This window comes from Coregonus clupeaformis, chromosome 36 (genome assembly GCF_020615455.1).
Source record: "Coregonus clupeaformis isolate EN_2021a chromosome 36, ASM2061545v1, whole genome shotgun sequence".
Taxonomy (NCBI): Eukaryota; Metazoa; Chordata; class Actinopteri; order Salmoniformes; family Salmonidae; genus Coregonus; species Coregonus clupeaformis.
Window position 1 is genome coordinate 3,267,531 of NC_059227.1, and position 15,575 is coordinate 3,283,105.

General features: G+C 45.7%; 1 protein-coding gene across 1 annotated transcript in view; it reads right to left on the bottom strand.

Annotated features, from left to right (window-relative positions):
- The window catches only part of LOC121552948 (solute carrier family 22 member 16), a 60,310-nt gene that overhangs the window by 9,776 nt on the left and 34,959 nt on the right, over positions 1-15,575 (bottom strand). Inside the window, exon 5 of the mRNA XM_041866061.2 lies at positions 10,460-10,587. Coding sequence (XP_041721995.2) covers positions 10,460-10,587 — 128 coding nt within the window. The remainder of the gene's footprint in view (positions 1-10,459; positions 10,588-15,575) is intronic.

The following is a 15,575-nucleotide window of genomic DNA, read 5'->3' on the forward strand; positions in this document are numbered from 1 at the left end:
TACATTCGTTCGCAGCGACGCCGTTTTTCAAACAAAGTCAACACAGCAGCCATTGCTAGCTAGCCAACACTACCAGCTAGCTGTACTGTAGTAGCTAAATACAATATCTTTGTGCTAGCTAGCCAACGTTTAATTATTGCTGCGTTATGAAAGAACTAGACACGGACACAAATTATCTGTTTAGTGTGTTAACACACTATTGGTAGTTTGTTGTAACCAAGTATTGGTGCTAAACTGTGTGTTATTGGATGCTAGCATGCTAGTTAGCTATGGCGTCATAGTTAGTTAGCTGAATAAAGTAAGTTGAGTCTATTCCTTGAAACATTGAACCGCTGTAGTTTAAAACAATTCTAATTTCTAAAGTGGAAGTTGGGAGAGTTTTATTCGGGTGGTTCAGTGAAACAATTATAGTTTCTGAGGTGGAAGTTGGGAGAGTTATATTTTTTTGGTGAGGGAGGCCCTGCTCTCTCCTTTCCCAGATGTTTAGTTCATTTTATTCCGATCTCCTCTGCATTATTGTAGCCATCTGCTACAGCCTGTCAACTATGCCTCTGCCTATCTCTGTTCTCTCCTCTCCGCACAGGCTACACAAACGCCTCACACCGCGTGGCTGCTGCCTCTCTAACCTGGTGGTCCCTGCACGCACCACACACCTGGAGTTCCAGGTCTCAGGCAGCCTCTGGAACTGCCGTTCTGCTGCCAACAAGGCTGACTTCATCCCAGCCTATGCTACCCTCCAGTCCCTCGACTTCCTGGCGCTGACGGAAACATGGATTACCACTGAAAACACTGCTACTCCTACTGCTCTCTCCTCGTCTGACCATGTGTTCTCGCATACCCCGAGAGCATCTGGTCAGAGGGGTGGTGGCACAGGAATCCTCATCTCTCCCAAGTGGTCATTCTCAATTTTTCCCCTAACCCATCTGTCTATCTCCTCATTTGAATTCCACGCTGTCACAGTCACTAGCCCATTTAAGCTTAATATCCTTGTCATCTATCGCCCTCCAGGTTCCCTTGGAGAGTTCATCAATGAGCTTGACGCCTTGATAAGTTCCTTTCCTGAGGATGGCTCACCCCCTCACAGTTTTGGGGGGATTTCAACCTCCCTACGTCTACATTTGACTCATTTCTCTCTGCCTCCTTCTTTCCACTCCTCTCCTCTTTTGACCTCACCCTCTCACCGTCCCCCCTACTCACAAGGCAGGCAATACGCTTGACTTCATCTTTACTAGATGTTGCTCTTCTACTAATCTCACTGCAACTCCCCTCCATGTCTCCGACCACTACTTTGTATCCTTTTCTCTCTCGCTCTCCTCCAACACTACTCACTCTGCCCCTACACAGATGGTAACGCGCCGCCGCAACCTTCGCTCTCTCTCTCCCACTACTCTCTCCTCTTCCATCCTATCATCTCTTCCCACTGCTCAATCCTTCTCCCTCCAATCTCCTGATTCTGCCTCCTCAACCCTCCTCTCCTCCCTTTCTGCATCCTTTGACTCCCTGTGTCCCCTATCCTCCCGGCCGGCTCGGTCCTCCCCTCCAGCTCCGTGGCTTGATGACTCATTGCGAGCTCACAGAACAGAGCTCCGGGCAGCTGAGCGGAAATGGAAGAAAACTAAACTCCCTGCCGACCTGGCATCTTTTCAGTCCCTCCTCTCTACATTTTCTTCATCTGTTTCTGCTGCTAAGGCCACTTTCTACCACTCTAAATTCCAAGCATCTGCCTCTAACCCTAGGAAGCTCTTTGCCACATTCTCCTCACTGCTGAATCCTCCCCCCCCCCCCCCTCCTCCCTCTCTGTGGATGACTTCGTCAACCACTTTGAAAAGAAGGTTGACGACATCCGATCCTCATTTGTTAAGTCTAATGACACTGCTGGTCCTGCTCACACTGCCCTACCCTATGCTTTGACTTCTTTCTCCCCTCTCTCTCCAGATAAAATCTTACGACTTGTGACTGCAGGCCGCCCAACAACCTGCCCGCTTGACCCCATCCCCTCCTCTCTTCTCCAGACCATCTCCGGTGACCTTCTCCCCTACCTCACCTCGCTGATCAACTCATCCTTGACCGCTGGCTATGTCCCTTCCGTCTTCAAGAGAGCGAGAGTTGCACCCCTTCTCAAAAAACCAACACTCGATCCCACTGATGTCAACAACTACAGACCAGTATCCCTTCTTTATTTTCTTTCCAAAACTATTGAGCGTGCCGTCTTTAGCCAACTCTCTTGCTATCTCTCTCAGAATGACCTTCTTGATCCAAACCAGTCAGGTTTCAGGACTGGTCATTCAACTGAGACTGCTCTTCTCTGTGTCACGGAGGCTCTCTGCACTGCTAAAGCTAACTCTCTCTCCTCTGCTCTTGTCCTTCTAGACCTGTCTGCTGCCTTTGATACTGTGAACCATCAGATCCTCCTCTCCACCCTCTCCGAGCTGGGCATCTCCGGCGCGGCTCACTCCTGGATTGCGTCCTACCTGACCGGTCGCTCCTACCAAGTGGCGTGGCGAGAAGCTGTCTCCGCACCACGTGCTCTCACCACTGGTGTCCCCCAGGGCTCAATTCTAGGCCCTCTCCTTTTCTCCCTATACACCAAGTCACTTGGCTCTGTCATATCCTCACATGGCCTCTCCTATCATTGCTACGCTGACGATACACAACTAATCTTCTCCTTTCCCCCCTTCTGATAACCAGGTGGCGAATCGCATCTCTGCATGTCTGGCAGACATATCAGTATGGATGACGGATCACCACCTGAAGCTGAACCCCTGGCAAGACGGAGCTGCTCTTCCTCCCGGGGAAGGACTGCCCGTTCCATGATCTCGCCATCACGGTTGACAACTCCGTTGTGTCCTCCTCCCAGAGTGCGAAGAGCCTTGGCGTGACCCTGGACAACACCCTGTCGTTCTCCGCTAACATCAAGGCGGTGACCCGATCCTGCAGGTTCATGCTCTACAACATTCGGAGAGTACGACCCTGCCTTACACAGGAAGCGGCACAGGTCCTAATCCAGGCACTGGTCATCTCCCGTCTGGATTACTGCAACTCGCTGTTGGCTGGGCTCCCTGCCTGTGCCATTAAACCCCTACAACTCATCCAGAATGCCGCAGCCCGTCTGGTGTTCAACCTTCCCAAGTTCTCTCACATCACCCCCCTCCTCCGCACACTCCACTGGCTTCCAGTTGAAGCTCGCATCCATTACAAGACCATGGTGCTTGCCTATGGAGCTGTGAGGGGAACGGCACCTCCGTACCTTCAGGCTCTGATCAGTCCCTACACCCAAACGAGGGCATTGCGTTCATCCACCTCTGGCCTGCTGGCTCCCCTTCCTCTGCGGAAGCATAGTTCCCGCTCAGCCCAGTCAAAACTGTTCGCTGCTCTGGCACCCCAATGATGGAACAAGCTCCCTCACGACGCCAGGACAGCGGAGTCACTCACCACCTTCCGGAGACATTTGAAACCCCACCTCTTTAAGGAATAGCTGGGATAGGATAAAGTAATCCTTCTACCCCCCCCCCCCCAAAAAAAAAAACAACAACAAAAAAAACAATTGTAAAGTGGTTATCCCACTGGCTATAGGGTGAATGCACCAATTTGTAAGTCGCTCTGGATAAGAGCGTCTGCTAAATGACGTAAATGTAAATGTAATACAATCTTATAGGATAGGTTCCAAAATCTGATAGAATTTTCTATTGAATAGGACTATAGGAGTTTTTGACTACGGTTTGATATAAAAGTAGAAATTATGCACCAATATTTTAAAATCCTGTTATATGAAATGATGTGCCCTTTAATATAGACCACTTGGAGAACTCAAGAAATCAGATTTTCAATATGAATAAAGACTTGCTAAAGTGCCAAAACTCACCATTGCTGTAAAGCCCTATTTAGGATGATTATTTACTTAATGTGATTAGTGATTAATTTACAGCTGTCCCTCATTTTAAGGTCAACCCTGTTACGTGAACTGAACTCTCACTTTAATATGGTGAAACTATTCCTTTTAAATATCTATTTCAAAAGAAACATGGAAAACCTAATAGTCAAATCATAGTGTAAAAGCAAGTGCTGGTTATAGTATTTTTGGCAATTTTCTGGTGTTTTGTGGTTAAAAACTGAGCGGGTCGAGCATACCACGTCCACCCTGTTACCCATAGATAGACAGACTAGAAACGTTTTAACAATAGCTTGGTGGCCCGAAAAATTATCTCAATTGATCAACTGTAAAGAGTAATTGAAGAAGCTAAATTAGGAACCACTTTGGCCACCCTGTAGACTAGATGTCATAGCCATGCATTTCTGGAATACATTTTAAGGCATTACATGCATTTTACGTGATGTTAAATACACTGAGTGTACAAAACATTAGGAACACCTGTTCTTTCCATGACATAGACTGACCCAGTGAATCCAGGTGAAAGCTATGATCCCTTATTGATGTCAATTGTTAAATCCACTTCAATCAGTGTAGATGAAGGGGAGGAGACAGGTTAAAGAAGGATTTTTAAGCCTTGAGACAATTGAGACAGGGATTGTGTATGTGTGCCATTCAGAGGGCGAATGGGCAAGACAAAAGGTTTAAGTGCTTGGAACAAATCAAATCTAATGTTATTTGTCACATGCGGCGAATACAACAGGTGTATACCTTAACGTAAAATGCTTACTTAAGAAAATGTTTACTAAATAAACACAATAAAATAACAATAACGAGGCTATATACAGGGGGTACTGGTACTGAGTCAATGTGCGTGGGTACAGGTTAGTCTAGGTAATTGAGGTAATATGTACATGTAGGTAGGGGTAAAGTGACTATGCATAGACAATAAACAGCGAGTAGCAGCAGTGATGGTGTTGGAGTCGTGCTTGGCCATGCTTGGAGGGGACTAAGCACGCACCCGAGGGGCCCCCGTGTTGAGGATCAGCGTGGCAGATGTGTTGTTGCCTACACTTACCACCTGGGGGCGGCCCGTCAGGAAGTTGCAGAGGGAGGTGTTTAGTCCCAGGGTCCTTAGCTTAGTGATACGTTTTGTGAGCGCTGTGGTGTTGAACGCTGCGCTGTAGTCAATGAAAAGCATTCTCACATACTATAGGTGTTCCTTTTATCCAGGTGGGAAAGGGCAGTGTGGAGTGCAATTGAGATTGCGTCATCTGTGGATCTGTTGGGACGGTATGCGAATTGGAGTGGGTCTAGGGTTTCCGGGATGATGGTGTTATGATGGCACCGGAGGGGATGGCTGCCGTTTTATGGACTCTTAACCAACCGTGCCATTTTGTGTGTTTTTTCCGCATTGTTTGTAACTTATTTTGTACATAATGTTGATGCTACCGTCTCTTATGACCGAAAAGAGCTTCTGGACATCAGCACAGCGATTACTCACCTTGAACTGGACAAATCATTTTTATTTTATGAGTCGGACGAGAGGGATTTGCTCCAGACACCCGACAGGGCCCTCATCCCCGCCATTCGCAGTAGAAAGAAAAGGAGATATCGCGGAACGAGATCGTGGTGCTTGGTAAGGAGCCGGCGACGAGTGGCTAATCTGCCTTTGCCATCGATACTATTGGCCAACTTACAATCGCTTGATAATAAAATGGACGAACTAAAGGCACGAATATCCTACCAACGAGACATTAAAAACTGTAATATCTTATGTTTCACCGAGTCGTGGCTGAACGATGACATGAATAACATACAGCTGCCGGGTTATACACTGTATCGGCAGGATAGAACAGCAGCCTCTGGTAAGACAAGGGGTGGCGGTCTATGTATATTTGTAAACAACAGCTGGTGCACGATATCTAAGGAAGTCTCAAGGTTTTGCTCGCCTGAGGTAAAGTATCTCATGATAAGCTGTAGACCACACTATCTACCAAGAGAGTTTTCATCTATATTCTTCGTAGCTGTCTATTTACCACCACAAACCAATGCTGGCATTCAGACCACACTCAATGAACTGTATACGGCCATAAGCAAACAGGAAAACGCTCATCCAGAGGTGGCACTCCTAGTGGCCGGGGACTTTGATAAAGGGAAACTTAAATCAGTTTTACCTCATTTCTACCAGCATGTTAAATGTGCAACCAGAGGAAAACAAAAACTCTAGTCCACCTTTACTCCACACACAGAGACATGCACAAAGCTCTCCCTCGTCCTCCATTTGGCAAATCTGACCATAACTCTATCCTCCTGATTCCTGCTTACAAGCAAAAACTAAAGCAGGAAGCACCAATGACTCGGTCAATAAAAAAGTGGTCAGATGAAGCAGATGCTGAGCTGCAGGACTGTTTTGCTAGCACAGACTGGAATATGTTCCGGGATTCTTTTGATGGCATTGAGGAGTACACCATATCAGTCACTGGCTTCATCAATAAGTGCATCGATGACGTCGTCCCCACAGTGACTGTATGTACATACCTCAACCAGAAGCCATGGATTACAGGCAACATCCACACTGAGCTAAAGGGTAGAGCACCATAGTGCCCTCAAAGCTCATCACGACAAAGGAGATGATTGTGGACTACAGGAAAAAGAAGAAGACCGAGCATGCCCCCATTCTCATCGACGAGGCTGTAGTGGAGCAGGCTGAGAGCTTCAAGTTCCTTGGTGTCCACATCACCAACAAACTAACATGGACCTCTATACCAGGCGGTGTCAGAGGAAGGCCCTAAAAATTGTCAAAGACTCCAGCCACCCTAGTCATAGACTGTTCTCTCTGCTACCGCACGGCAAGTGGTACCAGAGCGCCAAGTCTAGGTCCAAAAGGCTTCTAAACAGCTTCTACCCCCAAGCCATAAGACTCCTGAACATCTAATCAAATGGCTACCTGGACTATTTGCATTGCCCCCCCGCCCCTCTTTTACGCTGCTGCTACTCTCTGTTTATTATCTATGCATAGTCACTTTAATAACTCTACCTACATGTACATATTACCCCAATTACCTCGACTAACCGGTGCCCCCGCACATCGACTCGGTACTGGTACCCCCTGTATATAGCCTCGCTATTGTTATTTTTACTGCTGCTCTTTAATTATTTGTTACTTTTATTTCATATTATTTTACATTGTCTTTTTTTGTGATTATAATTTTTTTTGTATTCTTTCTTAAAACTGCATTGTTGGTTAAGGGCTTGTAAGGAAGCATTTCACTGTAAGGTCTACACCTTTTGTATTCGGCGCATGTGACAATTAAAATGTGATTTAATTTGATTTAATTTGATGTGAGCCATGACCAGCCTTTCAAAGCACTTCATGGCTACCGGCGTGCGCTACGGGGCGGTAGTCATTTAGGCAGGTTACCATGGCGTTCTTGGGCACAGGGACTATGGTGGTCTGCTTGAAACATGTCGGTATTACAGACTCGGTCAGGGAGAGGTTGAAAATGTCAGTGAAGACTGACAGAAGTATTTAAATGCTTAAAGTAATGACTAAAGTATTCCACCCCGAAACTGTATAACTGTGTGAAATGTGTTAGAATCATAAGACGATGATGTGTGTAGCTTAGTTAGACTTAGAAATAGGACATTGTGGTCTTTTGCAGCTATGCATGCAGGAGTCGGATGGGAAACCAAATGTCCCCACCTAGGGAGGGGAAGCGAGAGGCTTGTAGACGAGATAACCATGTAGAGGCCTAATGGAAAAATACAGCCCGTCTAAGCAGGGAGTAGCTATTATAAGAACTTGTGTGTGTGAATAAAAGGACTTGCTCTGCACTTTGGGGGCTCTCTGAATAAAGGACTGATCAATCGCAGACTGGGACTTTGTTTAATTCTTTGTTAACCAGAGCCTTACAACCTCTGGGAATTATTCAAAGCTTGAGTGATAGTTGAGTTCAACCATTGAGATAACAAAATTCTCGTGACAAGACACTTGCCAGTTGGTCCGCGCATGCTCTGAGTACACGTCCTGGTTATCCGTCTGGCCCCGTGGCCTTGTGAATGTTGACCTGTTTAGGTCTTGCTCACATTGGCTACGGAGAGCGTGATCACACAGTCGTCCGGAAGAGCTGGTGCTCTCATGCATGCTTCAGTGTTGCTTGCCTCGAAGCGAGCATAAAAGGCATTTAGCATGTATGGTAGGCTCACGTCACTGGGCAGCTCGTGGCTGTGTTTCCCTTTGTAGTCCGTAATAGTTTGCAATCCCTGCCACATCCGATGAGCATCATAGCCGGTGTTGTAGGATTCAATCTTAGTCCTGTATTGTTGCTTTGCCTGTTTGATGGTTCAGCTGAGGGCATAGTAGGATTAGTGTCCCGCTCCTTGAAAGCGGCAGCTTTAGCTCAGTGCAGATGTTGCCTGTAATCCATTGCTTCTGGTTGGGATATGTACCTACGGTCACTGTGGGGACGACGTCATCGATGCACTTATTGATGAAGCTGGTGAATGAGGTGATATACACCTCAATGCCACTGGATGAATCCCGGAACATATTCCAGCCTGTGCTAACAAAACAGTCCTGTAGCTTAGCATCCGCTTCATCTGACCACTTCTGCATTGAGCGAGTCACTGGTACTTCCTGCTTTAGTTTTTGCTTGTAAGCAGGAATCAGGAGGATAGAATTCTGGTCAGATTTGCCAAATGGAGGGCGAGGGAGAGCTTTGTACGCATCTCTGTGTGTGTGGAGTAAAGGTGGTCTAGAGTTTTTTTTCCTCTGGTTGCACATGTGATATGCTGGTAGAAATGAGGGAAAACTGATATAAGTTTGCTTGCTATAAAGTCCCCGGCCACTAGGAGCACCACTTCTGGATGAGCATTTTCCTGTTTGCTTATGGCCTTACACAGCTCGTTGAGTGCGGTCTTAGTGTCAGCATCGGTTTGTGGTGGTAAATAGACAGCTACGAAAAATATAGATGAAAACTATCTTGGTAGATAGTGTGGTCTACAGCTTATTATGAGGTACTCTAACTCAGGCGAGCAATACCTCGAGACTTCCTTCATATTAGACATAGCACACCAGCTGTTATTAACAAATAGACACACAACACCACCCCTCGTCTTACCAGAGGTAGCTGTTCTGTCTTGCCGATGCACGGAAAACCCAGCCAACTGTATACAGGGCATTCTAAAAGTATTCAGACCCCTACCCTTTTTCCACAGATGTTTTTACAACTTGATTAGAGTCCACCTGTGGTACATTCAATTGATTGGACATGATTTGGAAAGGCACACACCTGTCTATGTAAGGTCCCACAGTTGACAGTGCATGTCAGAGCAAAAACCAAGCCATGAGGTTGAAGGAATTGTCCGTAGAGCTCCGAGACAGGATTGTGTCGAGGCACAGATCTGGGGAAGGGTACCAAAAAAATTCTGCAGCATTGAAGGTCCCCAAGAACACAGTGGTCTCCATCATTCTTAAATGGAAGAAGTTTGGAACCACCAAGACTCTTCCTAGAGCTGGCCGCCCGGCCAAACTGAGCAATCGGGGGAGAAGGGCCTTGGTCAGGGAGGTGACCAAGACAGAGCTCCAGAGTTCCTCTGCGGAGATGGGAGAACCTTCCAGAAGGACATCCATCTCTGCAGCATTCCACCAATCAGGCCTTTATGGTAGAGTGACCAGACGGAAGACACTCCTCAGTAAAAGGCACATTACAGCCCGCTTGGAGTTTGCCAAAAGGCACTTAAAGGACTCTTTGGCCTGAATGTCCAGCGTCACGTCTGGAAGAAACCTGGCACCACCCTTACAGTGAAGCATGGTGGTGGCAGCATCATGCTGTGGGGATTTTTCTATGTGAGATACAGCGAGAATCTGCGCAGTCACGGATACAGAGCATCAGAAATAAAACATCCAATCACAGATTTGAAGCCACTCCCTTAATTGTTTTACCAGAGAAACTTAAATGTTTCTCATATGTCACAGGCACATATCTTAGTACTTTTACAGACTTTCACATAATTGGTAGCATACACTAAAACAACATTGTTGATGTCACACAACACAACACTTTAACTGGAACAACACTCTCAGTAACGATTGCACAAAAATATCTTGTGAACTTTGAACTATAAGGTTCTATCTGAAAAAATATGATTCAGAGATAATTTAAAGTTCCGAACTCTCATTGGTTTGAATGGTGTCAGCAATTTTTATCTTGTATTCCTTTTTAGCTTAACAACATGAATTTGGGTATGTGTAAACCACACCCCCAAATATTGTAATGAGCCCCTGCCTATACATTATGAAGTAGCTGGGCTTAGTGTGGGGTAGCCTGTGCAGGGCTTGGTGTGGGCTACCCTGTGCTGGGCTTGGTTGGGCCCATGTTGGACTGGTGTAGGCTAGCTCGTGTTTGGCTGGCGTGGGCTTGGTGTAGGCTTTCTGTGGGCTAGCACCTGTCCATCTTGCCCAAATTGGACCAATGGGATCATGTTTTCTGGGTGGATCATATCCTTTGATTTCTCTCTAGCTCACACACTCACAGTTACACACAAACACACACATTCACACACACAAACGTGATTGTTTGTACATACATTTGGCACTACGATGATGAGCATGCAGGCCATTCCAGCCAGCAGCAGAGCTGGGGCACATGTCCTCTTCCTGCCCACCCTGTCCATCGCATAACAGCCAATCAAGTATGAGGGGAACTCCACCGCACCTGGAAACAGCCAATCACAGAAGACGTCAGGGCAAGGCAGAAGGCACGGCTGGCATGGTGATATTATGTGTGGTGACATCTGGGACTGGGCAAGCTGTGGCTGTTATTTGACTGAAAGGCACTGGTGATGAGATTGTTTAGCCTTTGAGATACTTGAGAGCATGGATGGAACTAGCTAGATGGCACTTCTGGGATTCACACGCAAGCTAAAGGGCAGCCAAAAATAGAGCCACAGACAGCTAGCCTAACTAACTGAGCAGGCAGAGCAAGATATCGTTGTATCTAAACAACTAAATCTTGAAAAATAGTAAAGATTTGGGTAACACTATTTTTGGATAGTCCAAACTATCTTGGATAGTCCAAATGTTCTACTAACACTAGCACTAACCCTAACCTTAACCCTTATCGTAATCCTAAACGTAACCCTTACCCTAACCCTAAACTTAACCCTTATTTTAAACCTAACCCTAATTGTAACCTTAGCAAGCTGTTGCTTATCAACATACAGTGAGGGAAAAAAGTATTTGATCCCCTGCTGATTTTGTACGTTTTCCCACTGACAAAGAAATTATCAGCCTATAATTTTAATGGTATGTTTATTTGAACAGTGAGAGACAGAATAACAACAAAAAAATCCAGAAAAACGCATGTCAAAAATGTTATAAATTGATTTGCATTTTAATGAGGGAAATAAGCATTTGACCCCCTCTCAATCAGAAAGATTTCTGGCTCCCAGGTGTCTTTTATACAGGTAACGAGCTGAGATTAGGAGCACAGTCTTAAAGGGAGTGCTCCTAATCTCAGCTTGTTACCTGTATAAAAGACACCTGTCCACAGAAGCAATCAATCAATCAGATTCCAAACTCTCCACCATGGCCAAGACCAAAGAGCTTTCCAAGGATGTCAGGGACAAGATTGTAGACCTACACAAGGCTGGAATGGTCTACAAGACCATCACCAAGCAGCTTGGTGAGAAGGTGACAACAGTTGGTGCGATTATTCGCAAATGGAAGAAACACAAAAGAACTGTCAATCTCCCTCGGCCTGGGGCTCCATGCAAGATCTCACCTTGTGGAGTTGCAATGATCATGAGAACGGTGAGGAATCAGCCCAGAACTACACGGGAGGATCTAGTCATTGATCTCAAGGCACAATTGGTAACACACTACGCCGTAAAGGACTGAAATCCTGCAGCGCCCACAAGGTCCCCTCTGCTCAAGAAAGCACACATACAGGGCCGTCTGAAGTTTGCCAATGAACATCTGAATGATTCAGAGGAGAACTGGGTGAAAGTGTTGTGGTCAGATGAGACCAAAATGGAGCTCTTTGGCATCAACTCAACTTGCCGTGTTTTTACAGGAGGAGGAATGCTGTCTATGACCCCAAGAACACCATCCCCACCGTCAAACATGGAGGTGGAAACATTATGCTTTGGGGGTGTTTTTCTGCTAAGGGGACAGGACAACTTCACTGCATCAAAGGGACGATGGACAGGACCATGTACCGTCAAATCTTGGGTGAGAACCTCCTTCCCTCAGCCAGGGCATTGAAAATGGGTCGTGGATGGGTATTCCAGCATGACAATGACCCAAAACACGCGGCCAAGGCAACAAAGGAGTGGCTCAAGAAGAAGCACATTAAGGTCCTGGAGTGGCCTAGCCAGTCTCCAGACCTTAATCCCATAGAAAATCTGTGGAGGGAACTGAAGGTTCGAGTTGTCGGCCTCGAAACCTTAATGACTTGGAGAAGATCTGCAAAGAGGAGTGGGACAAAATCCCTCCTGAGATGTGTGCAAACCTGGTGGCCAACTACAAGAAACGTGTGACCTCTGTGATTGCCAACAAGGGTTTTGCCACCAAGTACTAAATCATGTTTTGCAGAGGGGTCAAATACTTATTTCCCTCATTAAAATGCAAATCAATTTATAACATTTTTGACATGCGTTTTTCTGGATTTTTTGTTGTTATTCTGTCTCTCACTGTTCAAATAAACCTACCATTAAAATTATAGACTGATCATTTCTTTGTCAGTGGGAAAACGTACAAAATCAGCAGGGGATCAAATACTTTTTTCCCTCATTGTATACAGATGGACTATCCGGACTATCCAAATAAAGTGCAACCAAGATTTGTTTTTAAATAGTACTTTGCTGACTTTACTGACCTGACCTTACCTAAATGAAATTAGTTATGCTCCTGCACAAGACACACATTAGGTAATTACCCTTAAAAAAACAATGTTTACATCCAATGGCACGTCCACAACAGTTGTCTGTTTACAGTGGATGTCCCCAGACATTAACCTAAAACCTAAGGATTCAATCTGATTGCACTTTGTCGGCAATGTACCTTTTAAAGGCAATGTTCCCACGTTCGCGGAGACTGCATTCCCGGTAATGCTGCATATGTAGGTGTTATAGTGGTAAAAATGTGTCGTATACTCACTCCACAGCTTGCTTGAAATTTTACGGAACTTTTTGTGTGGCTTAACCCGTTGGTAACTTTGTCAAGCATGGCAGTCACATATGTTGCGGCACAGAACCTCCCTGGTTCGGGACAGCAGGGAGGCTAGCTGTTAGCAGCACACCGACCCCCCCGTCAAATTGTCCCAATCGGAAATGACCTTGAAATGACGCATAGACAACAAAGACTGGACTCACTGGACAGATGTTGGCTATTTTACGTACATTTATGCACCTCTATTAAGTATGGTATGTTATGTTACAAACGCAATAATGGTATGGTTACTTAAGACAGAAACGAAAGTAGGGAGGTTGGTCGAAGAGGATGGGTCTAACAATCCAAAGGTTGCGTGTTGGAGTCGCGTCAGGGACAACTGTAACATTGTAGCTTCAGTGGCGACGCATCATTCAGGGCAGAGCCCCACCTGTTTAGCAAAACAAAAAAATAAAAAATAAACATTGAGTTAATAAAGCCGCATACAAACATGGTCTCTTTTTTGCTTTCTTGAGTAAGGCAGCTCCAAAATGTAGGTGTTTCAGCCTAGCTCAGTGCTTTCTGTGGTGGTGGGGCAGCCAGTGGAAAATACGAAGCATAGGGGTTGGTAATGTTCTCTAGTTGCGCCGTGATTGGCTCAGTGTTCTGTCATTCTTTGGGATACTACGTCATCGCAAAATCTATGGGTAGAGCTCGAAACTTCAAGCCCCTTGGGTGCTACCATAGACTTACATTAGAAGTGCCCATCCAATAAGTCTCAAGGTCATTGGCCACAGATAAAATGACGTCAAATCATGTTATATCTACCGTAGCTTTGATTGGACTGATCATGTCAACATCATACTTTCAAAATCTTAGCTAGCAAGCTAGACAAGCAGTCATCATCATGCATTAAGTCAGCAATCTACTGGCAAATCCTTTTCAAATGAAGAGAAATTATAGATACAACGTATCGGTGCTCATCGGCCATAAACATTACACAGCAAGTTGGAAATCGCAAATTCAGCAATGAGTGCTAAAGCGCCACTGCAGCCCTGGGTTCGATCCTGTGTCACAGCTGGCCGTGACCGGGAGACCCATGAGATGGCGCACAATTGTCCCAGCGTCGTCCGGGTTAGGGGAGGGTTTGGCCGGCCGGGATGTCCTTGTCTCATTGTGCTCTAGCGACTCCTTGTGGCGGGCCGGTCGGTCGAACTCGGTCGTCAATTCGACAGTGTTTCCTCCGACACATTGGTGCGGCTGGCTTCCGGGTTAAGCGAGCAGTGTGTCAAGAAGCAGTGCTCTCGACCTTCGCCGGGTCCATAGGGGAGTTGCAGCGATGAGACAATATCGTAACTACCAACTGGATATCACGAAAAAGGGCGTAATGCCATGGGCCAGAAAAATGTGAATACATTGGCCATGCTGTCAATCCAGCATGACTTCTGCTGCATTCAAAACAACTGGAAACTTGGAACTGGGAAATCTCAGACTTCAGTGAGTTCAAGACAACAGGGAACTCTGAAAAACTAGCTCCAACTGGGAAAATACGGAAAATAATTTTGAATGTTCATCCAACTCTGAATTCCAAGTCAGGATTTCAGGCCTCTTTCTAGAGCCCACAAGAAGGACCGCCGCCCACCTTCCTGTTCAAGTGAGCACAGCACAACAAGGTGAGTCCAAAAATGTATTGTATGCTGCTGCATAAATAATGTAATATGCCAGGGAGATATGTATACTGTAGCTAAGAAAGTAAGACTAAGTGTATGTTGTGTAGTAAGCTGTTAGTAGCCCATGTGCCTCACCCTAATAATTTGCTCCCTTTTCCCCTCATAACTTAGCCTACTGTTCTGACTTGGTGGTGCACATTTAGCCTATAACCTGTTTTAGAGAAATGTCATCATCGAATATTGTAAGAGCTTTCATTGTCTGCTTATATGCCCCCTTTATTTATCCTACGGTTCTGACTTGGTGTACAGGGTGAATACTTTAAGAACGGCCATGTTCTAAATTCTGTCAATGTACATTTCAGAAGTGCAGAACAAATAGTTATATTGACTACGTCCGTCCTAGCTCGCTCATTAAAGTCTTAATCGAAATTACGGATTGCCTCTTATCCGCTCGTCATCCTCTTATGCCATAGTTTGTACATCTCAATTGTCAGTAGAAACCACATTTGTTTAAGCAGGTCAGCCATATCAGCTATGTTTTTTAAAAAGGCAGTAAATGAGGCTAATTAACTGTTTCGCTGCCAGACAAGGCTCTGCTGATAGCCAGGTGTAGCAGTGGTAAGGTTTTGGGACTGCTGTTGGGACTCTGCTGTTGGGACAGCTTTATGTAGGCCCTAACAGTTTGTCGGCACCGTTTGTCACCGTTATAGTGCAATTAATGTATTGTTTAGTGTTGTGTAGTGGCTTTGCTGGCATGCATCCCATTTTTTTGTTTTTGTTTGCCAAACCAAGATTTACATGCTAAATTCACCACTGTGTAGCTTCCCCTTCCCCTAACCCTTTTCTTAACATTAACCTAATTCACCTAACCTGCTACATACAT